General features: G+C 43.2%; 2 protein-coding genes across 3 annotated transcripts; one reads left to right on the forward strand and one right to left on the reverse strand.

The window, feature by feature from the left end:
- Positions 1-498: 498 nt before the first annotated feature.
- On the reverse strand, positions 499-2,751 carry LOC136525744 (G-protein coupled receptor 1-like). Its single transcript, XM_066518627.1, has 5 exons — positions 2,458-2,751; positions 1,629-1,661; positions 1,244-1,298; positions 645-720; positions 499-502 (listed from the first exon to the last, which is right to left on the reverse strand). Exons 1-5 carry the CDS (start codon positions 2,650-2,652, stop codon positions 499-501), a joined length of 363 nt encoding a protein of 120 aa, XP_066374724.1. The 5' UTR covers positions 2,653-2,751.
- Positions 2,752-2,872: 121 nt separating this feature from the next.
- On the forward strand, positions 2,873-5,418 carry LOC136527536 (phosphopantothenoylcysteine decarboxylase-like). 2 transcript variants are annotated; one of them, XM_066520302.1, is made up of 4 exons: positions 2,873-3,209; positions 4,243-4,319; positions 4,390-4,603; positions 4,678-5,418. In XM_066520302.1, exons 3-4 carry the CDS (start codon positions 4,565-4,567, stop codon positions 4,996-4,998), a joined length of 360 nt encoding a protein of 119 aa, XP_066376399.1. In that variant the 5' UTR covers positions 2,873-3,209; positions 4,243-4,319; positions 4,390-4,564; the 3' UTR covers positions 4,999-5,418. The 2 variants fall into 2 exon arrangements, with proteins under 2 accessions (XP_066376399.1, XP_066376398.1); XM_066520301.1 differs by having other exon boundaries at positions 3,070-3,209; positions 4,243-4,603.
- Positions 5,419-27,677: the final 22,259 nt, after the last annotated feature.

Genomic DNA, 27,677 nt, shown 5'->3' on the forward strand with positions numbered 1-27,677 from the left:
GCTATTATGGTGACAAAATTGGAATTTCAGTTTAAATTCATTATCTAGCTGAGGACAGTAACTTTTCATAGTCCAAGCAAAATATGTTGGAAATTTGATATAAATTGTAGAGACTCCCCTAGAATTCAAACATAGATGAGCTTATACAAAAATTGTCTTTAACCAAATATGCCGACCTTCATTTAGCATAACTCTCAGAGAAGTGACACATACTACTAATGGTTGTGTAATAATCAAGTTAAAAAACTCAAAGAGAACAAAAGATCACATGCCTTTGCCATGCTTCCCTGCTGGATCCAGCACCAGGTACCTGGTCTTCCGTAGTCACTTCCTATCGATCGAAGTACAGTGGTAGCTAGTGAAGTTCCTGGAGAAATAAATAAATAAAAACTTGAAACCTTTTAAACTGATTTTGAAAGCTAACACAGTGACATACTGACACACGGCTTCCAAAGTAAGTCATTAAAATAGTGATCTATTGCTAAAAATGGAGTATGCCTACCTACAGTACATCAGATAAAAGCTTCTAAACACTACAGCTACATATTGGTCCCAAGATAAGATGATGCAACAAAACTATAAAACTAAAAGCAACATGTACATGAAATATGCAGATAAAGGCAACAATAATGAAAACAATGGACCATTTGAGCATGCTCTGCAACAAAATATCCAGGGATGGGACACTCAAATTGGAAACAGAATCTGTAGCCTGAGATACTAAACATATTAACAATTAAATAAATTCAACAGTTATAGACATGGGTGCAGATTATGGACAGGCAAATGAATTGGAACTTGCAAGCTTAGCTTCTTACAAGGCATAGAAGCCCCAAAAAGTAACAGAAGAAACTGATGAAAATAGGTACATGCATCACATCTAAATAATTTCTAAGGAATATGATAACCTATGTGTTAGCAAACAGATGCAACACAATACATCAAACACAAATGATGTGGACAATTTTAGCTTTTTTCAAGAACATTGATTCATATGAATACAAAATTGTTATTTTTTTCAACACAAGGTCTCTCCAGAAACTGTTATCTAACTTGTCCAAAATGTTACTTAATTTGGAACATATAAGTTCACAACAAAGGCAAGTAACGTAATCGACAGTTTGCATACCCCACACATATAAGTGGAAAATAGATCCAAATTCTTCAACATCAGTTTTGTGTTTTACAACTGTGCGATGAAGAGTGAATGCTATGGTGGTTGTCCATAGAAAAGAAGCCACACAGAAGAAATGAGCACTGTAGTCAGAGCAAAGCAGGTAAAATGCATTCGATGGCCCCTGTCAACATAAGAAAAACATGGTCAAGAAATGTTTTACACGAGCACATAACCAAACTATGCATTCAGAAGCAAAGAGAAATGGGAGAAAGAATAGTCAGGTGTGGATTTTCTTAAACAAAAACAATTATTCTGTTTTAAATACTGCATTAATATTTTTTAGTAGCAGAATACAAGGTTAACACGGTTCAAATTACTTGGCCATGATTTGAATAATAAGCATAATGATGCTGCATACGTTCATTCTGGCAGGCTGTTAATAGCAAAAGTAAATTAACACTAAGCATGAAACTGAGGAAGTATTTATGTGCAGCAGAAGAAATACAACATACCCCAGTATAGTGAATAAGCTGCAAAACATATCCTGCAATTCAGGACAAGGTTATCAGAAAACATGCAACAGCTAGATCAACAGTAATAATGAACAAACCAAGCTTCAGCTAGTGTTTCCATGTGTCAGCTAAGCAGCTAGACATGTAATATCATTTTCTTCAAAATCAAACCACTAGTTGTCAAGTGATGAACTAGATAAGTAGGTGCTCATCATGCCCATTGGTACCAATGTTCAACAAAACAAAAAATATGACAGCAGCTGCTTCCATATTTAAGAATGAACTATAAATATGAAAAATATGCTCCTCTCTAGTGATGTAGCTCTATCCAATTTGTAGGCGGAGCACATGTGCCGCTGCAACAAATCGTAGACTCATATGACCTTAAATATCATACTTTAACAACTGGAATTTGAATGTATTTCAACAAAATCTAAGTGCAAAAACAGTACATCTATGTGCTATACGAACACTAGACTAAGACTATCAACAACTGTTGAAATTTACCTCATAGGTGAAAATTAACGATTGTATGCACATTTCTGAAGATCCAGATCCCCTACTTACTGATGGCACCAGAATACCAGATTCTCGAGAAGTAATTCAACTAATATGCAAAAAAGTAGCACACCCCTCTTCTAAAACTAAGAATATGAACCACCAATTGCGCACAATTGGTACGCAAATTAATAAGTTCTCTTAATAAAACACAGCGCACAGATCGCACCACGAGCTTCTAATTTGAAACAACAACAGCGGAACATCGCACAACTAGCGGCTCAAACCCAAAAATCCAGAAGAGCACCGAGATTCGAGCAGGCCACTCACCGAGACGGCTAGGTAGTAGACGAGCTTGAAGGAGAACTTGCGGAGCTCGCGGAAGAGGAGGTAGCAGAGCACGATGAAGGAGGAGCCCACCAGCGAGAGCGCCGCGGCGCCGGTACCCACGGCGTCGAGGATCTGGCGGTCCCGTAGTGCCTGGCTCATCGCCACCGACGCCGCCCCGGCCACGGCCGGAGCCATCAGTGGTCGCCGTCACCGGCGGCGATCTATGCGGTGGTGGGGAATGGTGGCAAGGGGAACTGGAAGATGTGAAAACGGCCGGTGCCGCGCCTGGGCTCAGCGAGGGAAACGTCTTAACAGGCCGCGTTGTTGGGCCTACGCAGCGTGCGAAGAAGGTGCAAGGCCTGAGCTCAGCTGCTCCCTTGGATTGCAGTGAACGGCAGATATGCATCGACTGCCGGGAGCAGTCACGGAGGGCGACGTCAGGTGATCTGCTCCCGTCTCGTCTGTCGTCTCCACTCTCCAGCGCCGCCGCTCCCCTCTCTCGTCTCCAGCACCGCTGCTCTCCTCCTTCCCGTTCTCCAGCACCGCCGTTGCAACTCCGCTCCTCTCCCTCGTGCTTCCCTCTCTCCTTCTCCTCTCTGCTGCTTCCCCTCCCTCCCCAAACCACTCTGCGCCCCATCAGATCGAGCGCGACTTGGCGGCAGCTACTTCTCGACGGGCGGCGCGGCAGCAAGGACAACGCGGCGGCACGGGGGTGCTGCGGCTGCTTCTTCGTCTTCCTCTCCCGCGTGCTGGTGAGAGAAACCTCCCAATCATCTCTCTCGCTCCTGCCGATCCCCCGTCGATCTCCAAGTTCCTCCCGCTGCCGGTCCTTATGGCGCCCGCCACAAGCGATTTGACGTGATTCAGACACCAAAGCAACGTTTATTGGACGCCTCGGACGTAAGGAGGACGCCATACACATCTGAAGCGAGTAATTGCGTTTTATTTTCCAAGGATTGAACTCTCATGCCCACCAATTTGTCCAGCCCTGAGATTACCCATAGGCCTAATTTATTCCTTTTGAACAAAATTACAGTAAGAGGTCATTTCATAGTTCGTTGCCCCCATGGTCTGTAGGGAGTTTAGGCAACTGCGAAATTAATCTGGATCATGTTCCGGTATCCTCACGCTCACGCCTCTACCAATTGGGCAGGTTTGGTCTTGAGGGACAGAAAAACTAACTGGATTTCACTTTGCTGGTTTACTATCAACAGATCGGTGCAGTACTGTTCTGTAACTCTATATTTCTGTAGGCATAGCCTGTGTTCAAAATGCTTAGAAGATGAAGTATTGGATGTATTCTGCCAGTAGTCATAGCGTAGGCTCGTGGAAATAATACAGTAGTCGTGCTAGAACCCTGGTCCTTATTTATGTATAGCCTATGGTCGTTAGATAAGAGGAGACATGAGATAGTATGTGCATGTATTTCTAATTTGCAGGAGAATTCAGATTATTATTATGTTTCACTGAACTCTTCTGCAGAGTAATCACATTGTCTACCTTTCTCAAACTGTAAATAAGCAGGATAAAGAAAATCACTTATCATTGAAACTTAGAACACTGGTTTTCCATAGCACTAGCAGAGTCGAGAATCTGGAAACATATCATTCCTCGGCCTTACACAAATAAAACTCATGGCCACATGGAGTGATGGAGAAGTAATTTTCTTTCTTATTGGAAATGATTAATTCCCTGTTTTTCTTTCATTTCTCTCCAGATCTTTCATTGTTAATCATGTTTTTCTATACTTGTACAAATCCTCTGACTTTTTCTAATCCTATGTAGCTGAGCGTTTCAAGCAGAGCTGATGGCTGCATCAGAGGCAGTACAAGAGAGTTTGGTGATGGACTACTCACAACCTAGTAAGCCTCGGGTCCTCCTTGCTGCTTCAGGAAGTGTAGCCGCTATAAAATTTGAGAACCTTTGTCAAAGTTTCTCTGAGTGGGCAGATGTCCGAGCCGTGGCCACCACGTCATCTTTGCACTTTGTTGATAGATCATCTCTACCAAGTGACATCGTTCTTTACACTGATGATGATGAATGGTCTACCTGGAAGAAGATAGGAGATGAAGTTTTACACATTGAGCTGCGTAAATGGGCAGATATCATGGTGATTGCTCCATTATCGGCAAATACCCTAGCTAAGGTATCTTTTTCTCTTTGTGAATAGTGAATTGGTTTCATTGTATAAAAAAAGTGATGCTAGATTATTCTGTTCAGATCGCCGGTGGGTTATGCGACAACCTCTTGACATGCATCGTGAGAGCGTGGGACTACAGCAAACCACTCTTTGTTGCCCCAGCCATGAACACATTAATGTGGAACAACCCATTCACAGAGCGTCATCTTCAGACGATCAACCAACTGGGCATAATCTTGATCCCCCCGGTTACCAAAAGGTTGGCTTGTGGTGATTACGGGAATGGTGCAATGGCTGAAACCTCGCAGATCTATACTTCTGTGAGGCTTGCATGCAAGACGCAACATGATTCTAGCAGTTCACTTGCGGTTCCTGTCAGTAATAACCGCCCATCAAGCTGATGCAGCGATTGACCTCTTAATTGTTGAGCTTAGGAATTTGTTTTATCTGCAGTGTGGATCTTGATGTTAGAAGTGTTGTACCAGAATTTTTTTAACCATAATTTTAGTGTGTATTGTGATGAGAACGGGGAAAGGAGGTTGTTACGGCGACAAATTCCTCGCAGCTCAGTATTGATATTGATGATGAGTCTATTCAGTTTGTAATTGTCAGTGGAAGTACTCTGTTATGCATCTTTATTTTCTCGTAGAATATTGAGATTTGGGGGAAAGGCTATTGTCACAGAGGTAGCTTCCTCCCTGCCCAGTAATGATAGTGATAATGGGTCTATTCAGTTTGTAATTGTCAGTGGAAGTATATTCTTATGCAGCTGTATCAACGCTGCAGCAAACTTTTCTACCCTCTGATACACCTGGTTTATACGTACGTTGGAATTACTATCTTGACCATTTGAATGGTTTACTTTGGATCTGCCATTGATGTGCACCTGTCGCTTCTCCATTCTCAGATTCTTGCCTATCGATTTACTGGTGCCGCTGTCCAAAATTTGGATGCTGTGGATGGATATCTTTTCAACTCATTCCGGTCCTACGAGCACGACGATAATCTTTCCATGGATCTGGTCTTACGATAATCGGCGTGTTCGCTGGTTGGTTTCTGGACTGGTTTGGGCTGGCTGGTGTTGGTTTGTTGTGAGAGAAAAACACTGTTGGCTGGTTGAATAAGCCTAGCTGAAACCAACAAGCGAACAGGGTGAATAATCTTTTCATGGAGCTGCACATGGCAAAGCAGACGAGTGACGAGACATGAGTACATGACGGTCTACCTGAGCCTTTAGACTTTTTAAATGTAGGTGTAAAGTTTTTAGGGTGTCACATCGGGTGTTATATGGGTTGTCGGATGGGGTGTTCGGATACTAATAAAAAAACAAATTATAGAATCCGGCAGTAATCCGTGAGACGAATTTATTAAGCTTAATTAACCCGTCATTAGCACATGTGTTACTGTAGCACCACATTGTCAAATCAGGGACTAATTAGGTTTAAAAGATTCGTCTCGCACTGTACGATTAGTTATTTTTTAGTCTTTATTTAATACTCCATGCATGTGTCCAAACGTTCGATGGAATAGGAGGTAAACTTTAGTGAAGGAACACGTTATTTGCACACAAGTGTTCAGGTCCGAAGACGTGGGGATCACTTCAAGCAGGTAGGAGGGGCACGTGCATTGGCATTTGGCGGGCTCAGGAACGAAGTGAGAATGACATGGACAAGCGAGGGCAGACTCACCAAAACTGGTTGTGGTGGCCAACAAAAGATAACGCCGAGTCGCCAAGCTCCTGCCGAATGTAGATATGCATCAGGGATGGTCGGATGGAGGATAGGAACAACCAGTATCAGGTCGGCAGTCGAGTCGTCGTCTCCGCTGCACCTCTCTAGCAATGATCTCTCATGGATGTATATTGTGGAAAGGCTCGTCAATTGGAATTAAGACATTTGGATAACTGTGTACATTTTTTCACTACACTGAATCTGAATTTCAGAAATAGAAGAGCCAAGGACATACACAGAAGACAGAACATCGATTTCGCCACGCGTTTGTGTTGCAAGTGGCAGCATCTTGTTCCATGGGTCAATGGATAATTTTTGGAATGACTGCGGACAAAAGGAAAAGAGCCGTAGCAGAACGAAAAAATCTTCACACTTTCCACTTTAACAAGCGGAAGTGCGCGACGTGGCATTCTCATTGCCTCAAAACAATTAGGACTGCAAAATTGTAATCTACTACTATCATTCTTGGATGAAATTACGGTGCATAATAAATTGGCGTGGTATCATCGTTTCTCTTTCCTACATCTCCTCCGACTAAAAAGAACAAAGCGTGGATATTTTTTGATGCAACATTTATTTTAGTTCGTCCGTCTGCCCATCCCATGTGATACCCCACGTGATAGAAAAATAAACTGTCATCCCTGCGATCCCCGTCTGCTTTGAAGAAAACAAATCGATCACCTGAGGTCACGTAAATGGAAGAAAACAATAATTATGTATGGAAAAAAACAATCATGCATGAAAGAAAACAATAATCATGCATGAAAGGAAACAATAATCATGTATGGAAGAAAAGAAACAATAATCATGCATAGAAGGAAACAATCATGCATAGAAGAAAACAATAATCATACATGGAAGGAAACAATAATCATGCATGGAAGAAAACAATCATGCGTGGAAGAAAACAATAATCATTTACTCTTTTTTCAAATAGTGGTCTTCATTTCTAAGCCCTTCATGCAGTTTAATAATGGTTGGGGAGCTAGGCTTGCGAGAACTTACTCTTAATTGGGTTGCGAGCTAGGGATGTAGCACTTCAATGGGTTTCTTGGTTGAGTTCTACAATTGCCAAAAATTGATGGTGCTGATAAGATTGACAATCCTGTAACTCTGCACCTTTCTTTTTTTCAAAAAAAAGGAGGACAAATGCTACTTATGGTTGAATCTATGTTCTTTTTGTTGTTTTGATTTGATGCCCACAGCCATAGCCCATATGTTAATTTTTAGATGTGTTTGTAAAGAATCAAAAGGAGTTAGGCCTAATGTTAATCTTTCTGGTCGTCTTTTTCATTCTTTATATTTCTACTAGGTAGCGTGTTCGTACGTTGCTACAGGATAACTAACAATTTATACTAAAAACACACGGATCGCACGATAAGATAATAATACTGTAAAAATTAAATATCAACGTTAAAGTGGCATTTAATCTAAAAAGCAAAGTTTATGAATTTAACACAGTCACGAAGTGCGCGGCGTCGCAGGCTCACAAAATCAACTTTATAGACCTTTTTTCCGTGATGCGGCTAAGATAATGTTTTATATTAGCAGGAAGAAATCTCTGATATCCATTTCTTTGATTGTAATCCATTTATCTGGACAATGTTTGAGGTGAGGGCACGGTTACAATTTTTAGTAGCTTTGCGATATTGTCCGAAGCTATGAGATGATTGATGTCTTGCAATGATCATTTTATTAATTTAGTTTTCTATCTATGTTTAATTGTTTACTCAGTCCATTTTATAGGCACGCCGGTAGATAATGGATGACAAAATTCAAGCATTCATAATTTATCTCTTTGACTTTGAGGATGAGTTTTGTTTTTATTTTTTAATTGATATATTGTCCTTTTGTTTTTACCGTAGCGTTAGCACGGGCATGCATGAAAAACGAAGATGTCTTTATACTGCAGAAATCTTTCAAGAAGATCATGCATAGATTATTCTTGTATTGAATATTATATATATACAATCACCTAAATATTCTAATTAAACTATAAAATTTTGAATTAGGATACGAGGTAAGACATGCAAACAGATATTTTAAAACTACCTGTAGAGTCTAAAAAACTTAATAAATAAATCTTTCTGGAGACAATGCAAATTCTCTCTAATCTTTTATTTGGTATAGTTAGTGTTATCATAGTACCCGCATGTATTCATGGAAAATAAATCGTGGACAAAATGTGGACACTTTTTGGTGCGACATTTCAACATGGATCCATCGTCCTGCTAATATCCTTGGGGCAGATCACATAAAAAATGAGAGTTTCTCTATGAGATTGCTCACAAGAGACTCAAACTTATATCTGATCATGGTAATGTTGAATTGCTTTGCATTAAAAGCATCGGCAATGATAAACGGGGACATAGGTTTTAGTATGTATAGTGGAGGAAAACTCAACCTTGGCCTTCTCAGCAGCTTTTATGAGCCTTTACAGTGCTAACTTGTCCTTACTCAGATAGTCAAGAGGTGCACCATAAAATTATGCACCACTAAAAAAAGTGTCTCCATTGGTTGCCTTGACCTGAAAAATGTGTCGAAATTAAGAATTACAACACCTAATTCAACATCTTGGAATAGACACTCAAGTGGATACCTTATTCTACAATATATGTCTGTGTGGAATAGTCCTAAAGCCACACATATTTATACGGTGAGTATAACATACTTTGTTTTAAAATTTTATGAGAGATTTTTTAAGACACGCAGTATTATCCATGTGACAGGCACTAATATTTACATATATACTCGAACCTATGTGTACATGATTATATGGAGATGCAACGGAACTTATTCATGGATTTATTGGCGCATGAAAGAAATGAATATCGGAGAATTCTTTCTGCCGATATAAAATATTATCTTAGCCATATCACGAAAAAGTCTATACAATAGAGTTTGTGAGTGTGCGACGCCGCGCTCTCCGTGACTGTGTTAATTTCACAAACTTTGCTTTTTGAATTAAATGTCACTTTAACGTTGGTATTTAATTTAACAGTATTGTTATCTTATCATGCGATCCGTGTGTTTTTAGTACAAAAGATTTAGTTGTCCCGTAGCAACGCACGGGTACACTATCTAGTCTACATGTAGAGGGGAAAAAATGGCTTGGGGTTTACATATTGCAGATTCATGTGCGCCATTTCATTGAAGATATTTTGATTAATTTAGAGTTAAGACATGTAAAATGGAATCGATTTGTTCTAATAGATACTAGCAGTCGAAGGAACTCTAGACATGTTTCGATCTACAGCAACAACAGGCCCACAGGAAGTTGCTAGGAAAGATCATGATTACATATAGAACCCCTCTGTTGTCCGGTGGGTGCGTGTGTGTTTGGCCTTAGTTATCAGAGTATTACCAAGTTTGTTGTTTCGCTTAAAACTTTATTTCTGCTTAGTGAAATACATGTCGAAAGGCGTCGTCTCAAAAAAAAAACGATTTGGATTTTGAGATGAGATGGAAATCAGCTCGCCCGTCCCGTCTGACAGCGAAGTCCAAAGTTGTCACGCTCGCAGATCAAAGAGTCATCCGTCGAAAGGGTTTCTGGTCCCTGAATTGCAAACCTGTAGTACAGGTGATGAATGAAATGGAACGGAAGCCCGTGGGCCGTGGAGTCTACTTCGTTCACGTGATCACGTCTTCTGTCTTGAAGCAGGGTCTGGTCTACTCCTACAAATGAAAAGAAGTCGATAGGAACAGGTACGGTGCCGCCGTCAGTGTACTAGTAGTGTAGTACTAGTGCCGTCGTACCAGCTGCTGCTCATCATGCGCCGATCGTTGCAGGCGCTGTCACGACGGGTCACGTTATTAATCACTGTATCCGGTGTGGTCCTGCCGAGAGATTACCCATCAACGCCGTCGCTCTCGGCTCACGTTTCACCGTCACGTCACCCACTCCTGGCTCCTGCCGGCTGTTGGACGCTCGTGTCCTGCCGCGGCCTGCATCCGGTGGGCGCAGTGCGCAGAGAGACGCAAACGCGCCGTGGCGCGCGGCAGCAGCGGAACAGAACGGCGGGCGGCCGGAAGGGTCAGTCAGATCGGACCAGACGCTGAGCGGCTCGGACGACGGACGACGGACGCCGGACGCGACCTATCCTCCGATTTCGCCGCGGCGTGTCTCCTGGCCAGGGCTCTTGGGCACGTTCATTCGAGTGAAGGACAAGCCGCATGCCCGCAACCGCGACCATAGCTCACTGCCGTGCCGTGACATCGGGTCCAGGCCGCGCCCCCGGGAGGCACGTCTGCTCGTCTTTGGCGCCCGTCGTCTCTACGCGACGGTGGCGTGGCCGGCGATGCCAAGTTGCCAACGCGTTTCCTGGCCGGCTAACTGAGATGACTTTCACCGGCAGCTAAATCCACTGCGCTTAGCCAAGTAACACACGGATCCAGCAGCATAGAGCGAAGACGATACGGGTGACTGGGTGAGCTCGCGTAGGCGATTAGGCAACTATCCATCCACTGGACACAATTCTTCCTCCATTGAATTATTCCCGTTGATAACTATATATATAGAACAAAAAATATAAATAAGAAATTCTTTTCAGATATATATATATAATATACAATTTTATTAAATATCAAATATGTTCGATACAAATACAAATATTGTAAAAAAACAATATAAATACAAATCTGATAAAATATATACTTTTAGAACGTTGTTACAGTTATTATGGACACTTATTACATGATGTTCTTAGTGTATTTAAATACTGAGCCATGTATGCAAACATAGTAATGTATGAATTCTAGAAACTAGTCCATGTCTCCAAACGTGTCGTTTGACGCAAATTCAACAATCATGTTCTCCGTGCTTGGGAGATTCTCTTGTGGATGAGCTGTCATGTGCAAACATAGTAATGTATGAATTCTAGAAACTAGTCCATGTCCCCAAACACGTTGTTTGATGCAAATTCAACAATCATGTTCTCTGTGCTTGGGAGATTCTCTTGTGGATGAGCTGTCATGTTGTTAGTTGGTTCTCGTGGAACTTGGGGCCTGTTTAGTTCTATCCTAAAACGTTAAATTTTTCAAGATTTCCCGTCACATCGAATCTTTGGACGCATGCATGAAGTATTAAATATAAATAAAAAATAAAACTAATTACACAGTTTAGACGAAATCCACGAGACTAATCTTTTAAGCCTAATTAGACTATGATTGGACACTAATTGCCAAATAACAACGAAAACGCTACAGTGCCCATTTGCCAAAAATTTTAGAACTAAACTGAGCCTTGATATGAACAACTACGTCAGGTTGAAGATTGAAGTGTGCTTCATATCTTAGTCCTTTGGCGTTTTGTTTACATCCTAGGGATTGTTGGTAAAGATCAACGAGATGTCTTGGTGTATGACATTTCTTAGTTGTGTGCTTGTAACAGCTACACTTTTGGCAAGTTTTGGACTTTCAATTTTAGGCTTAGAATTGCCTTTGCCGTGAGCAAAATTATCGGACTTTTGCTTGTTGAAATTTGGCTTCGCCTTGAAGTTCTTGTTATGGCGTTGGAATTTGCCATTGAACTTGTTATTCTGAGCATTATAATTAACTTCAGGTAGGGGTGTTGCGCCTGTAGGACGCTTGTGATGGTTCTTCAAGAGAAGTTCATCATGTTTTTTCGCCTGAGTTAATGTGAGAATGAGTTCAGAATAAACTTGGAATTTGTTTGCACGATACTGTTGTTGTAAGACCCTATCCGTGGGAAGCATAGTAGAAAGAGTTTTCTCTATCTTTTCCGCATCTATAGGTTCTTTTTAGCAAAATTTTAACTTAGAGCAGATTGTATGAACGCCATGGTTGTATTTGTCAATGGATTTGAAATCCTAGAGACGTAGATGGTTCCATTCATAGTTAGCCTCGGGCCAGATAAGTTCTTTTTGTCGATCATAACGTGCTTTAAGCGCTAGCCACAATGTTTTAGGATTTTCTTCTAATAGATACTCAGCTTTGACATCTCTATGGATGAATTTCCTAAGAATAGACAATGCCCCATATCTCATTTGATCTGTAATCGTAGGATCCCCTGCTTCAGGTTCATTAAGAACACCATTTAATCTGCAGGAATGTAAACAAATTTTCATGTCCATAGCCCATATTAGGTAATTATGACCATCTAGTGCAAGTTCTTCGTACTCTTTTTGGATGGACATTTTCCTACATGGTATATACCATCGTTGTATTAATTTACTTGTATGTAAACTAATAATCATTGTGGCTATGTGTAACAGCGTATGCAAAAATAATTGTGTGGATCTCATATTTAGAAATAATTTGCATGGTAGTCACTAAGGTGGTGGATATTAGATATATATTTTATCCAAGATTAAAATATTGGGTACGCTCGTGGAAGGTGATCCCCCTAAGTTGAAAAACATAGTGGACACCTTACAGTAGTAACAATGGTACTACCTTGTGTAGTGGGCAATATTAATGATGGATTAGGTAATCACCTAGTAGGTGTAGACCTTTGAAAATATATGCTTATGTTGTTCAAAGTTTATATTGGGTACGCACATTGAGGATATATATGTATATCATGCAGTAGTAACAAAGGTACTACCTTGTGTAGTGGCCAATATAAATATTTTTGAACAATTTATGCTTCCATAATATGAGATGATCACTTGTATTTTTTGCATAAATTCAATCTTAAAATTAAGTGCATATAAATAGTAAATTTAATAGCAAAACTTAATTAAAAGAATGAACAAATAATGAAACTGCAATAAAGTAAGTGCAAATATAAATAGAGTAATATATGTAATCTTTATAGCATGTTATAGGGATGTAAAAATTACAACACATGGAACATGACAATTGCCCATAAAATTAGGATCCAGATTACATAACATCATCTAGAGGGGACGTCTATATAAGGCGTTTGGCCGGCTCTAGCTCATTCTCTTGGCCATTTGCATTGACATAGCAACCTTGTGAGCTTAGCCAAAGCCCTCCCACTCATCTCCATCATAGATTCATCATCTTTGTGAGATTAGGAGTGAATCCAAGTCCATTGCTTGAGTGATTGCATCTAGAGACACTTGGTGTTTGTGTTTCACCGTGGGATTCGCTTGTTACTCTTGGTGGTTGCCACCACCTAGACGGCTTGGAGCAGCAAGGATCGTCGAGCGGAGGAAGGTGCTTGTCTCCAGCTCCGATTGTGGTAATTGTGAGGGGTTCTTGACCTTTCCTCGACGAAGAGCCAAAATGTACTCTAGTGGATTGCTCGTAGCTTGTCTTATCCTTATCTTGTGTTGGTTATATGACACCCGGTTACGGTTTTAGCGTGTGATGCCAATTAGCGCGTGAACCTCCAAGTGAGTGAATCGCCACAACGGGGACTAGCTTACCGGCAAGCAAGTGAATCTCAGAGGAAAAATCATTGTGTCTTGATTGTCTCCTTGGTATTCATTGATTGATCACTTGCCACGACGGTATACCTCTCTACCACTCTCTTATATTACATTGTGCCTTTACTTGTGTAGACCTTGTGGTAATTGAAACTAGTTAGTGTAGCTCTTAGTTGTAGTTCTCTTGCTAGCTTGCTCACCTAGGTGTAAATTAGTGACTTAGCCTTGTTGTGATATACTAGAGATCATAGATTTTAGACTTGGGTAGGTGGCTTGCAACATAAGTGGAGTGCTAGCGCAAAATTCGCTTTGCTATCTTATTTACTAATCACTTTGCCTTATTGTTGTTGTAGAATTTTTTAATAGGCTATTCACCCCCCCCCCTCTCTAGCCATTAGGATCTTTCAAGTGGTATTGGAGTCGTGGTCATCGTGATTTGAGGCTTAACAACCTTCAGTGTCAAAATGGCTCAAATCAACAACACCAAGAAGCCACCCCAATTTGATGGCACAAATTATCCTTATTGAAAGTAAAAAAATGACCACTCATATCAAGTTAATAAATAGAAGAGTGTGGAAGGTGGTGGATACCAAAGTTGAGATAGCCAATCCGGAGAATACCACCACGGTCGAAGAAGTGCTTCTCCAAAACAATGGCATTGCCCTTAGTGCTATTCATGATGCTATTGATGAGAGAACATTTGAACAAATCAAGAACATCGAGGTGGCTCATGAAGCTTGGAAGTTGGAAAAGTCATTTGAGGGCACCAAGGAAATAAAGGGTGCAAAGGCATATATTCTTAAGGAGAAATTTGCTAGCTTCAAGATGAAGGAAGATGAGAGTGTGCCAGACATGTTTCATCGGATGAAAGTGCTTATCAATGGTCTCAAAGCACTTGGTGAGAAGGTGGAAGACAAGGACTTCTCCCATAAGTTCTTGAGATGCTTACCCGCAAGATTTGGTATGTTGGTCACCTTGCTAGTGAGGACTGATTTGGACACGATGACACCAAACTAAATCTTGGGAGATATCATGATCGATGTTGCTTATAGAGATGATGATGAGATGAAAGAAAAGAACAAAGAGAAGAAGGATGAGAATAAGAAGAGTGTGGCATTCAAAGCTGGTTCATCATCTAAGGGCAAGGCCAAGCAAGATACATCAAGTGAAGATGATGGCTCATGGGATGATGATGATGATGATGAGATGACTCTCTTTGTTAAGAGATTTGATAAATTCATGGTCAAGAAGGGCTACCGTGCTAGAAGAAAGAAGTCTTCATTAAAGAACAAGGAAGAGTCAAAGAAGATGCTTCAAGTGTGAAAGCAAGGATCATCTTATTGCTCAATGCTCATACAATAACGACAATGATGATGATGACAAGAAGAGCAAGAAGAAAGACGAGAAGGACAAGAAGGAGAAGAAGGACAAGATGACCTTCAAGAAGAAGAAGAGGAAGGGTGGTTCATATGTGGTCACTTGGGATAGTGATGCTTCCTCAAGTGATGATAATGATAGTGATGATGACAAGACCACCAAGAAGAAGGCTCTTACAAGCTTTGCTATTAATGAGAAGCCTTCTCTCTTCGACACTTCATCATGCTTCATGGCTAAGGCCACTAAGGTACAATCCGATGATGAGTGTGATGATGAGGAACAAGATAGAAATGAAAGTAATAGTGATGGTGATAATGAACCCACTAAAGATGAATTAATTGACATGTTAGATGATGCTAAAGAACATTTTGACATTAAAAGAAAAGGAATGCAAAGACTTGCGAAAGGAACTAAAAGCCCTTAAGTAAGCCTTTGATGAGCTCAATGCATCTCATGAGAGGCTAGTGGAAGCCCATGAGAAGCTTGGCAAGGCTCACAAAAAGCTTGAAAAAGCTCATTCCTCTATACTTAATGAGCAAAATGAGAAGGAGCATGTTATAACATGTGACAAAGGCTTAACTTATGATATAATTGATGAATTATTCTATAAGCCTATCATTATTGCTCCCACTAACCCTTCTTGTAGCACATCCACTTCTAGCTCATCTAGTGGTGATGATTTCACTTGTGATGCCTCACTAATGGTTGAGAATGAGACACTCAAGGAGGTAAAAGAGCTCAATCACACCTTGGCTAAGGCCTATGGTGGTGAGGACTGCTTGCTTATGTGCTTGGGTAGAAAAAGAACTTCTCTCTACAAAGAGGGATTGGGCTATACCCCCAAGAAAGGCAAGGCAGCCTTTGCTCCTCTCAAGACTAGTTTTGTGAGGAACAATGGTTAGTTTTACACTAGTTGTAAGCAAGTTGGTCATCTAAAGCAAAACTATATGAAAAAAGAGGTCTCAAGCCAATGTATCCTCTATTAAGCTTGATTCCTTCTATGTCCTTACTAAGCGTACAAATGGTGTGAAGGATAAATTCATTAGTGCACCATGGATGGGCTCAAAAAAGAAAGCCATTTAGGTGTCAAAGAGCTTGGTCTCTAACTTTCAAGGACCCAAGCAAGTTTGGGTACCTAAAAAGAATTAATCTTTTTATGTCAATTACAAAGCCGAAGGGAGACATTGGGTTCTTGATAGTGGGTGCACTCAACACATGATCGGTGATGCAAGAATATTCAACTTAATCAACACCAATGGCAATGATGGTTATGATAGTATCACATTCGATGATAATGGCAAAGGTAAGGTCAAAGGGCTTGGTAAGATTACAATATCCAATGACCTGAGCATTTCTAATGTGTTGCTAGTTGAGAGCTTCAACTTTAATTTGCTATCAGTGGCTCAATTGTGTGATCTTGGATTCAAATGCATATTTGGGGTAGATGATGTAGAGATCATAAGTGTAGATGGCTCTAATTTGATCTTCAAAGGCTTTAGATATGAGAATCTATACTTGGTTGATTTTAATGCTAGTGAAGCTCAATTATCAATATGCTTGTTCACTAAGTCTAGTATGGGTTGGTTATGGCATAGAAGGCATGGTCATGTTGGAATGAAACAATTAAATAGATTGGTTAAGCATGACTTGGTTAGAGGCTTGAAAGATGTTGTATTTGAGAAGGATAAGCTTTGTAGCTCTTATTAAGCCAGCAAACAAGTTGGAAACACACATCCTAATAAAAGCATGATGAGCACTAGTAAAGCATTTGAGTTATTGCACATGGATTTGTTTGGGCCAACACAATACACTAGCATCGATGGAAATAAATATAGCTTTGTGATAGTGGATGACTATACAAGATACACTTGTGTATTCTTTCTAGTGGATAAGAGTGGTGTGTTTGCAATATTCAAATCATTTATCAAGAGCATTCACAATGAGTTTGAAAAAACCATCAAGAGAGTTAGAAGTGACAATGGTAGTGAGTTCAAGAACACTAGAATTGATGAGTTATGTGATTTGTTTGGAATTAGACATCAATTCTCGACCAAGTACACTCCATAATCAAATGGCCTTGTTGAGAGGAAAAATAGAACACTCATTGATATGGCAAGGTCTATGCTTAGTGAGTACAATGTGAGTCAATCTTTTTGGGCCGAAGCTATCAACACGGCTTGCTATTGTAGCAACCGCTTGTATTGTCACCCATTGAAAGAGAAGACACACCTTATGAGCTCTTGAATGATAGAAAGCCCAACATTGCATATTTTGGGTCTTTGGTTGCAAATGCTATATCTTGAAGAAAGGCACTAGATTGGGCAAGTTTGACAAGAAATGTGATGAAGGATTCTTACTTGATACTCCACTACAAGCAAAGCATATAGAGTTTGGAATTTGTCAAGTGGTACTCTTGAAGAAGTTCATGATGTTGAATTTGATGAAACCAAGGGTTCACAAGATGAGAATGAGAACTTAGAAGATGTTAGAGGCATTCAACCTTAAAATGCCATAACGAATATGGATGTTGGTGAATTGAGGCCTAGGCAAGTGATTGATGAAGAAGATGATCAAGTGCAAGTGCTCTCTAAATCAATTGTGCAAGATGACACTAATCAAGCAAGTTCAAGTGGCTCTCATGACAATGAATAAAATCAAGTGGCTAGTACATCATCTCAATCCAATGATTAAGCAAGTGCAAGCAACAATGGTCCGATACTCCAACCAACTCATATTGCAAGGGATCATCCATTGGACACTATAATTGGACATATTTCTAGAGGTGTGCAAACTAGATCAAGATTGGCTTTATTTTGTGAGCATTTCTCATTTGTGTCATCCATTGAACCAAAAAAGATAGAAGAAGCATTGAAGAATGTTGATTGGGTGAATGCTATGCATGAAGAATTGAACAACTTCACAAGAAATTAAGTATGTGAATTAGTTGAGAGACCAAAGAACCACAATGTGATTGGAACCAAATGGGTCTATAGAAATAAGCAAGATCAAGATGGGATAATAGTAAGGAACAAAGCAAGATTGATAGCACATGGTTACACTCAAGTTGAAGGTCTTGACCAAAGAAAAAAATCGTGGGCTATCAAATTTAGCGTGAAGCTGTTCTAGGCGCTATTGACGCTATTGCGGGCGCTATAGCACCGCTATGGCTCCGCTATAGCGGCAGCTAAATGCAGTAGCACCAGCTACCTGTACATGCTATAGCGGCGCTATTTACATGCTATAGCGCGCTATTTTTTTATAAACACAAGAAACATGATATTCTGAATATCTGATAACAGCCAACATAATCCCATGAGTTTTCATACACACAAACAGCCATAAAGGCATCAACTCATAACATAGGTAGTAACTATTAAGTCCTGAACTCCTGATAAAGTAATAAGCTAATAAGTTCACAGCAAACAGCCATAAAGGCATCAAGTCATCCACATTCACAGCAAACAGGCAGAGCAAAAGAGCAATGATCATTCAGCCTCAGAATCATAACTAGATAGCATATCATTGTCATCTTCTCCATTAGAAGATGAGGGAGATGACTCCTCATCCTCAACTGTAGGGATCAACCTCTTTCTCTTCCTGCTCCTAGCTCTCTTAGTTTTCTCTTGTCCTTGTGGTGCAGCTCCTTGTGATGATGCTCTAGTTTCTCCTTCCTGTTCTGGATCTCCTTCTGTTGGCTCAATGCCAGTGATCCACTCATTGTCTTCATCTTCTAAAGCATCAAGAACAGGTTTCTCAATGGGATCTTTATCCTTGTTGTCCTTCTTTTGCCTCAGTTTTGAGTTGAACTTGACAAACACATGATCCCTCATTCTGTCATGAAGGAGCATGTTGCGTCTCTTTGTGTGGACCTACATAGGTTTGATTTCATTATTTCAATTCAATAAAAAAAGAGGATTGAAGAATTGCAGAAATGAACCCAAAAATTAGTAAGTCAGATTCATACTTGTTCATATGAACTCCAGCATCTCTCAAAGCTGATGAACTGCATGTCAAACTTAGAATTCTCGTAGCTAACTTTCTAAGGTTTGGTGCACTACTTCCATGATGATTCAACCACCACTTAGCTAAATTACAAAAAACAGAGGACAATGTAACATATTAGGTACCAAGGCCAAGAGAAAATTCAAAAGTTTTCTGTTTTAAATTAATAAATTTTCAATTTTTCATACCTGGATCAAATTTGATATTTTTGCACTACCTTTTAGCAATTTCTTTGCCAAAGGATCCTTCAGCATCCTGAAATAGCTGAAGCTCTTCAATAATCTTGTCCTGAGTGTCTTCATTTGGAACAAGCTTCGTAATGCAAGTTATTACACCATCTCTAAATGATTCATTTCCTCTATGGCCAACTTGTTTTGATAATAATAGAAAGGGTTCAAGTAGTAACCAGCCCTATGTAAAGGTGTCTTCAGCTTACTGTCCCACCTTTTGTCAATGATGTGAAAAACTTCCTCAAACTTGTTTCTGTCATTGTTAAACCTCCTAGAGATCTCATTCTTAGCCTCTAGTAGACTCCCATACAAGAACCCCATTGCTGGATGTGGGGTGTACGACCTCAGATACCCATGACAGACCACATGGGCTACGCCCCTAGGGGTGGCCTAGCCCCACAAGAAGAAGCCTTGCGAGGCACGACTCTACTCGACGCCTTTCGCAAGACGTAGGGAAGATATCCTGAAGATACTATGAGATCTGTTAGGATATGTATGATTCCAAGATTCCTGTAATCAGTTATTACTTTCTGGTTATCTCTCAGATCTAACTGACTTGTAACCCTACCTCCCGGACTATATAAGGTGGGCAGGGACCCCCTCTAAAATCATAGCATATCATACGATAGCTAATACAAACCAACAGACCATAGGAGTAGGGTATTACGTCATACTGACGGCCTGAACTTGTCTAACTCGTGTGTCTCTGTTGCCTTCTTGTTCTTGATCTCATGCTCCTCTGTCGATCAATCTACCTTCATGGGATACCCCTCGAAGGACTGCCGATGATATTCTGTCGACAGTTGGCGCGCCAGGTAGGGGTATGCGTGCTGTTTCCTTGTCGAACAAGATGGCTTTTTCCGCAGGCTCTATGCCCCTTCTGTAGCCCGGCTAGATCTTCACGATCGGATCCATCTCGTGGGTCATCAACGCTGACGGAGTCAAAGAGCTCCTCAAGCTGGGGCAGATTGGTTCTACGCCGGTCACCCCCGCACCTGCAACTGCAGATCCGATCTTGGAGCTGATTCTGAGGTCTCCTTCGGCAACAACTCGTCATCCGCTTCCTCGCTACCAGAGGAGGCCGATCAACAATGACGATCTAATCAAATCCATCGATCGGGTCAGACTGAAGCTCGATGATTGTCTCTCTGTCGCCGAATCAGCACTAGACACTCTGGTTCAGCGTCGACCATCCTCTGATCTAGATCTATCGGAGGGTGCTCAGAAAACTACAGGGGCTACAGCCCTACCCTTCGAATTCCCCAACACCACCACTGCTTACCAACACGCCCTAAGGGGCAAACTCGCCGACCAGGTCACCATCCAGCTTTCGCCCGCCGTCAACACGCTACACTTAGGCCGGAGCCCTAGGGCGCACCTCCAGACCATCCCAGAAGAAACTACGGGCTCTAAGTCTTAGGGCTCTATGGAGACCCTCGCCGAAACCTTCTCTGATCAATTTCTCCTTCCACCCTTCCGGGGTGGTGCGATCTTCAACATCAGCATCGATAGCCCTCCTTGGAACGGTGAAACCGAGGAGGAGCATGTTGCTCGGAAGAACCAAAACATCAACCGCGTGCAGCGGTGAGAAAACGAGGCAGCCATCGCGAGGGCCAAGGCTGCTCGGAATAATCGGCTTGACTCTCAAGGAAGACCGCTCTTGCTCCACCGCGACCTCGACGAAGAATTTCTCCACGTCGATGGCCACGACATCTTCAAGACTCCAAGCACCAATTTGGTAGTAGCCGCTAATGAGCTCGCTCATTTCCCTCAAATGCCCGAGCTCACCAAGATCACCGCCATGCTTAAAGCGGCTCACTATCAGGTCAATGAGATCCGCAAGGATCAGAGACCTTCGTGCTCTACGAGCATGATTCATCGATCAGCTGCGCCAAGGTCCAATCACCACCCACATCAAAGCCATTTCGCTGACCAGTCGCTACCTCTACAGGGGAGACCCGGGGGGCATCGCAACGAACACCATCGCCAGCACGACCAGGAGGTCGAACAGGATGCTAGAGTACATCTTAGCAACCTCCGAGATGCGCGGCGGCATATCAAGCAATGTCGCTTTGGTCGCCATGAAGACAAAGTGTGTCACCGCCAGGATTACGAAAAGGAGTACGGCAACCCAGACTCAGCCCTCGAGCCTATCCCCGACCACAACGCCACAGACGATAGTGTCGACAACCCTGAAGGGCCTTCGGCTTTCACAAGGGCACTCCGAACGCTTCGATGGCCCCGTAGTTTTAAGATCACCGGGGTCAAGCCCTACGAAGGAAGAATGAACCCAACCTAGTGGATGCAGGCTTACGCCACTACCGTCTGCGTCGCGGGAGGAGACACCAGCGTCATGGCAAACTATCTCCCCATCATGCTCATGCCACCTGCCATGAGCTGGTTCACCAGGCTTGCACCGAACTCCATTGGCTCGTGGGAAGAGTTGAAGAAAGTTTTCACCGATAACTATATGGCCACGTGTACTCAACCCAGCATGAAGCATGATCTCAGCCGCATCAACCAGAAGCCATCCGAGCTCCTTCACAGCTACATCCGGCATTTCTCCGAGATGAGGAACTCTATCCCTAACATCACGGAAGCTGAAGTCATCACCGCCTTTATCCGAGGACTCCACCATCGCGAGCTTCGCTCCAAATTCAACCATAAGCCACCTATTGGTATCGGCGAAATGATAACTACTGCCAACCAGTACGCCAATGCTGAGGAAGCTGAGGTGCATTTCAACGAGGATGCAGGCACTCAGTGACCGCTTCACCGCCACGACGATCGCCCCAACAACCGATGTCACAGCGACCGCCGTCTCGACGACCGCAGCTATCATCGCGATAGCGGCCGTGATCAAACAGGAGGACATAGGCCTGGCCAAAATCGCCGCCGCCGGCCAGAACACATCTTTGCCGCCGTTAGTCAACCTTGCGCCAAGCGTAACTACGACGAATAGTACCAAAAGATCCTTGACAGCCCATGCCCTCTTCACAAGAACGCCAAACACAAGATGAAGGACTGCATTGGTCTGGCCAGGGAGTTCTAGGACAAGAGGCTCGATGACGATGCCAACGATGGAGCCGGAGGTCGCCGACCACCTAGGAACAACAACAATGCCTTTCAGGACCACGATAAGGTGGTCGCCACCATCTTTGGGGCCTCGCCTCCACTGAGAGCATAAGGGAACGGAAGCTTGCCCCCCGACGAGTGCTCGCCGTCGCTTCAGAAGAAACTACCGCCGACCCTAGCTATCACCCATGGTCTGAGGTCCCCATCACCTTCAGCAGGGCTGACTAGTGGGCAGACATACCCTACACAGGGTGTTTCCCCCTCGTTGTCGACGCAACCGTCCAGAAGGTGCTCTTCAGAAAAGTCCTTGTTGATGGTGGCAGTGCTTTGAACCTACTCTTCACCAGGGCCCTAAGGGAGTTGGGCCTTGCGATATCAGATCTCACACCCTTGGACTCCTCATTCTAGGGTGTGGTACCTGGAAGGGCATCCAGACCACTTGGAGAGATCTCCCTACCAGTACAGTTCGGCACGGCAAGCAACTACCGCGTCGAGCATATCAACTTCTACGTCGCCGACTTCGACATGGCCTACCACGCCATACTTGGCCGACCAGCTCTGGCCAAATTCATGGCTATACCACACTACACGTATCTGGTGTTAAAGATGCCTTCGCCTGCAGGAGTCCTGGCTCTGCGGGCCAACCTCTCTGTTGCCTACGCATGTGAGACAGAGAGTCTCGCTCTTGCCGAAGCCACCGACCTCTCCATCCAGATGGCTAGCATGGTCGCCGAAGCCAAGACAGCACCCACCGATGACATGGAGATTTTGGAGCTAGAGCTTCCTCGCGCCTCCGCTAAGTCTAAGGAAATCAAGGAGGTCGTCCTCGGCCTCGATGACGCCTCCAAGACCGTGAAGATTGGGGCTCACCTTGACCCTAAATAGGAAAGCGCGCTCATCTCCTTCCTACATGCCAACGCCGATGTGTTTGCTTGGAAACCTGCAGACATGCCAGGGGTACCATGGGAGAAGATCGAGCACTCCTTGAATGTCTCGCCGACCGCCAAACCAATCAAGCAAAAACTTCGCCGATTCGAGCCAGACAAGGAGGCTATTAGGGTAGAAATAAAACGGCTCATAGCTGTCGGGTTTATAAGAGAAGTGTATCATCCAGATTGGTTAGCAAACCCTGTTCTCATTCGAAAAAAGAATAAAGAATGGAGAATATGTGTTGATTATACTGATCTTAACAAACACTGCCCTAAAGACCCCTTTGGCTTGCCTCGGATAGACGAGGTTGTAGACTCTACTACCGGCTATGAACTACTATCCTTCCTTGACTATTACTCTGGCTATCATCAGATCTCCCTCAAGGAAGAAGACCAGATAAAGACGTCATTCATTACACCTTTCGGTGCATACTGCTACAAAACTATGTCCTTCGGACTCAAGAACACCGGGGCTACCTATCAAAGGGCCATTCAGATGTGCCTCGACCTACAGATCGGCCGCAACATCGAAGCTTACATCAATGATGTGGTCATCAAGACCAAGACACGACAACCTTATCGCCGACCTCGAAGAAACCTTCGCCAACCTGAACAAGTACCGATGGAAGCTGAACCCTTCAAAGTGCATCTTTGGAGTTCCATTCGGTATACTGCTGGGCTACATTGTCAGTGCTCGAGGCATTGAGCCTAATCCTAACAAGGTCTCCGCCATCACCAATATGAAACGGCCAACATGTGTCAAAGATATACAAAAGCTTACAGGTTGCATGGCTGCTTTAAGCCGCTTCATATCACGCCTCGGCGAAAAAGGGCTTCCTTTCTTCAAGCTCCTCAAGGCCTCCGAGCGCTTTACCTAGTCGAAGGAGGCAGACTCAGCTTTTGAGCAGCTCAAGTTGTTCTTAACAAAGCCGCCGATCATGACAGCGCCAAGGCCAGATGAGACTCTGCTAATATACATCGCCACCACTTCTCGCGTCGTGAGCACAGCTATCGTCGTCGAACACGAGGAAGCTGGGCACACCTACAAGGTGCATCGTCCGATCTACTTTATTAGTGAAGTACTTAATGAGCCAAAAACTCGTTATCCTTAGGTACAAAAGCTGTTATATGCAATTCTGATTACGTCGCGTAAGCTCCGACACTACTTTGAATGCTACAAGATCGCCGTGGTCACTGAGTTCCCTTTGGGGGACATTCTTCGCAACAAAGAGGCCAATGGCTGCATCATTAAATGGGCTATTGAGCTCAGCACCTATTCCATCGAATTTAGAAGCTGACCTACCATTAAGTCATAGGCGCTCGCTGACTTCATCGCTGAATGGACCGAGATCCAAGAGCCCATAGTCGTTGCTTGCCCCGAACACTGGGTGATGTACTTCGACGGTGCCCTTAACATCAACGATGCTAGTGCGGGTATTCTGTTCATTGCACTAACTAAGGATAAGCTACATTATGTTCTTCGGATACACTTCCTGGCCTCAAACAACGTTGCGGAATACGAAGCATGTCTCCATGGTCTTCGTCTAGCCGTTGAGCTCGGCGTCAAACGCCTAATGGTGTATGGGGACTCCACACTAGTTATCAATAAGCTCAACAAACACTGGTCCTGTTCCAACGAGAAGATGGATGCTTACCGTGCTGAAATCAGAAAGCTTGAAGGAAAATTCTATGGCATTGAGTATCACCACGTGGTACGTGATCAAAATCAACTCGCCGACCACTTATCCATGCTCGGTTCTTCTCGCACCATGATCCCACTGGGGGTTTTTGTTCAAGATCTCCTAGCGCCATCCATCAAAGAAGATAAGGAAGTTGAAGAAGTTCCCCCTGCCGAGCAGTTGGTACTTGCGGTATCGTCATCATCGCCGATTGGAGGGAGCAATTCATCAAGTACCTCACCAGCGCCGAGGTACCCATAGACAAGACTAAAACTGAATGCCTAGTTCATTGAAGCAAGCTTTATGTGCTGGTGGACGGCAGCTTGATGAGGAAAAGTGCCAAGGAAGGGATACGCAGCAATGCATCACCCAAGAGGAGGGAGTGAAGCTACTTCTTGAAATTCACTCTGGTTCCTGTGACAACCATGTGGCCTCGAGAACATTGGTTGGCAAGGCTTTTTGAGCTAGTTTTTATTGGCCCACAGCCATCACTGATGCAGAAGATCTCATCCGATGATGTGAAGGATGTCAATTCTTCGCTAAGCAAATACACGTGCTGGCTCAAGAGCTGCAAACCATCCTAGCTTTCTGGCCCTTTGCATGCTAGGGATTGGACATGATCGGGCCTTTTAAGCTAGCACCAGGTGGTTTTCGGTATGTATATGTTGCCATTGACAAGTTCTCCAAGTGGATTGAATATAAACCACTCACCTCGTCTACTACAAAGAAGGCAGTTAAGCTCTTTGAAGATATCATCCACAGATTTGGTCTACCAAACAGCATTATCACCGATCTCGGAACTACGTTTACTGGACATCATTTCTGGGACTTTTGCGAAGACCGTTGCATCTTCGTCAAATATGTTTCCGTTGCCCATCCAAGAGCCAACGGTTAGGTCAAATGAGCGAATGGTATGATCCTTGATGCCCTAAAAAAGTGACTGTATTAGAAAGAAGAAAAGCACCCGGGCAGATGGCTCAAGGAGCTTCCAGCTGTAGTCCGGGGACTGCGTATTCAAGCTAGTCGCAGCACTGGCGTAACTCCATACTTTCTGGTTTATGGCTCAGAAGCCATACTACCAGTGGATGTTACTTTTCGAGCACCTAGAGTGGAAAACTATGATGAAGAGCAGGCCGAGGCTGTTCGGTCTGAGGACGTTGAGAGAGCCAAAGAAGAGCGCCTAATCACCTGTGTCCATACAGCTAAATATCTAGAAGGCTTGCGAAGGTACTACAACCGAAACGTCAAAGGTCGTTCATTTGCTGTCGGCGATCTCGTTCTCCATAGGAAACAAAGGACTGAAGGTTTGCACAAGCTCTCTTCCCCTTGGGATGGGCCTTATATCGTCAAGGAGGTTACTCAACCAGGTTCTTATCACCTATGTGACTCAGAAGGAGTTGATGTTCCCAACTCGTGGCACATCGAACACCTTATACGTTTCTATCCTTGAAACACTACAGATATGTACTTTATAATTTTATATTCATATAAGTTTTTGGTCTCCAGAACGTGTCACCACTTTGTCTCTTTTGTGGATTAACATCCATTTGTGGTCGCCGAACTATATTCTATTTCATGATGAACTCCAATACGTACTCGCCGTAACTGCGCCGACCACGTTTCTCCAAATTGTCGAACACGATTTCTCCAAATCGCCGAACACGATTTCTCCAAATCACCGAACACGATTTATCCAAATTGCCGAACACGATTTCTCCAAATCGCCGAACACGATTTCTCAAAATCGCCGAACTCGATTTCTCCAAATCGCCGAGCATGTTTTCCCCATATAGCGGAAACATTATTTGATCAGAAGCAACATCTTTTCTTTTCTGTTCTCTTCGGAGATGACCCAGTCTCCGATTTCTCCCTACACATGCTACGGGCTCCGCGCTCTGCATTATGGGTGGTCAACTGTGGTCCCTTGGTCACACCTGTTTTTCCTACATGTCTACAGGCTCCGCGCTCGACGTTATGGATTATGGGTCAGCCAAGGCTGAGAGTTCAACATAGAATACATTGCTCGGACGCCGCTTATGTTGCCTTTATCTCCAAGTTTGTATAACAACTGCCGACCAGAACACGTTCAGCGCTGTTTTTTATGGAAAAGACTCAGCCACCAATCTTTCCCTACATGTGCCATGGGATCTGCGCTCTACATCATGGGTGGTCGGCTACAGTTCCTGGGTCATGTATGTTACTCCTACACGTGCACGGGCTCCGCGCTTAACATTATGGACTATGGGCTGGCCAAGGCCATAGGGATCAGTAGCAGACCAACTGGTCGGATGTTAATTGAACTAAGCATAATCGCGTTAGGTTTGAAACTTCAAAGATTATTTCGCCGAACTGCAAGCAAACTACATATATTACATATACATGCACCTTATAGCATTTATTCAACGAATAATTGTTTCTTGCACTTTCATACATTCTAACTATACTGTCCAGAAATTACAGATGATGTCCACCAAGGAGATCATTGTGCTTCGCCACTACCGTCAGTCTCTCCGAACAGGTATATATCGCCGGCCAACTTTTTCGCCGCGTCTTCCACCTCATCCTCAAGCCGCTAGGTCTCCGCTTCGCTCAGCCCCTCGGTGTACCCGCCCCCTATCGCCTCTAGGTCAGTGGCTAGATAGTGGGTCGAACAACAGCAAGGGCGTGGGTAGCGGCGGAAACAACGGCGTCGTGGTTGAAGCT

The sequence above is a fragment of the Miscanthus floridulus genome, chromosome 19, assembly GCF_019320115.1.
Source record: "Miscanthus floridulus cultivar M001 chromosome 19, ASM1932011v1, whole genome shotgun sequence".
Classification (NCBI taxonomy): Eukaryota; Viridiplantae; Streptophyta; class Magnoliopsida; order Poales; family Poaceae; genus Miscanthus; species Miscanthus floridulus.

Coding starts and splice junctions, on each gene's coding strand:
- LOC136525744 (XM_066518627.1), bottom strand. CDS start 2,652: ATGGCTCCGGCCGTGGCCGGGGCGGCGTCGGTGGCGATGAGCCAGGCA. Junction 1,299..1,628: donor GCTTATTCACTATACTGGGG/TATGTTGTATTT, acceptor TTATGTTGACAG/GGGCCATCGAATGCATTTTA. Junction 721..1,243: donor CTACAGTGCTCATTTCTTCT/GTGTGGCTTCTT, acceptor TAATATGTTTAG/TATCTCAGGCTACAGATTCT.
- LOC136527536 (XM_066520301.1), top strand. CDS start 4,265: ATGGCTGCATCAGAGGCAGTACAAGAGAGTTTGGTGATGGACTACTCA. Junction 4,604..4,677: donor CGGCAAATACCCTAGCTAAG/GTATCTTTTTCT, acceptor TATTCTGTTCAG/ATCGCCGGTGGGTTATGCGA.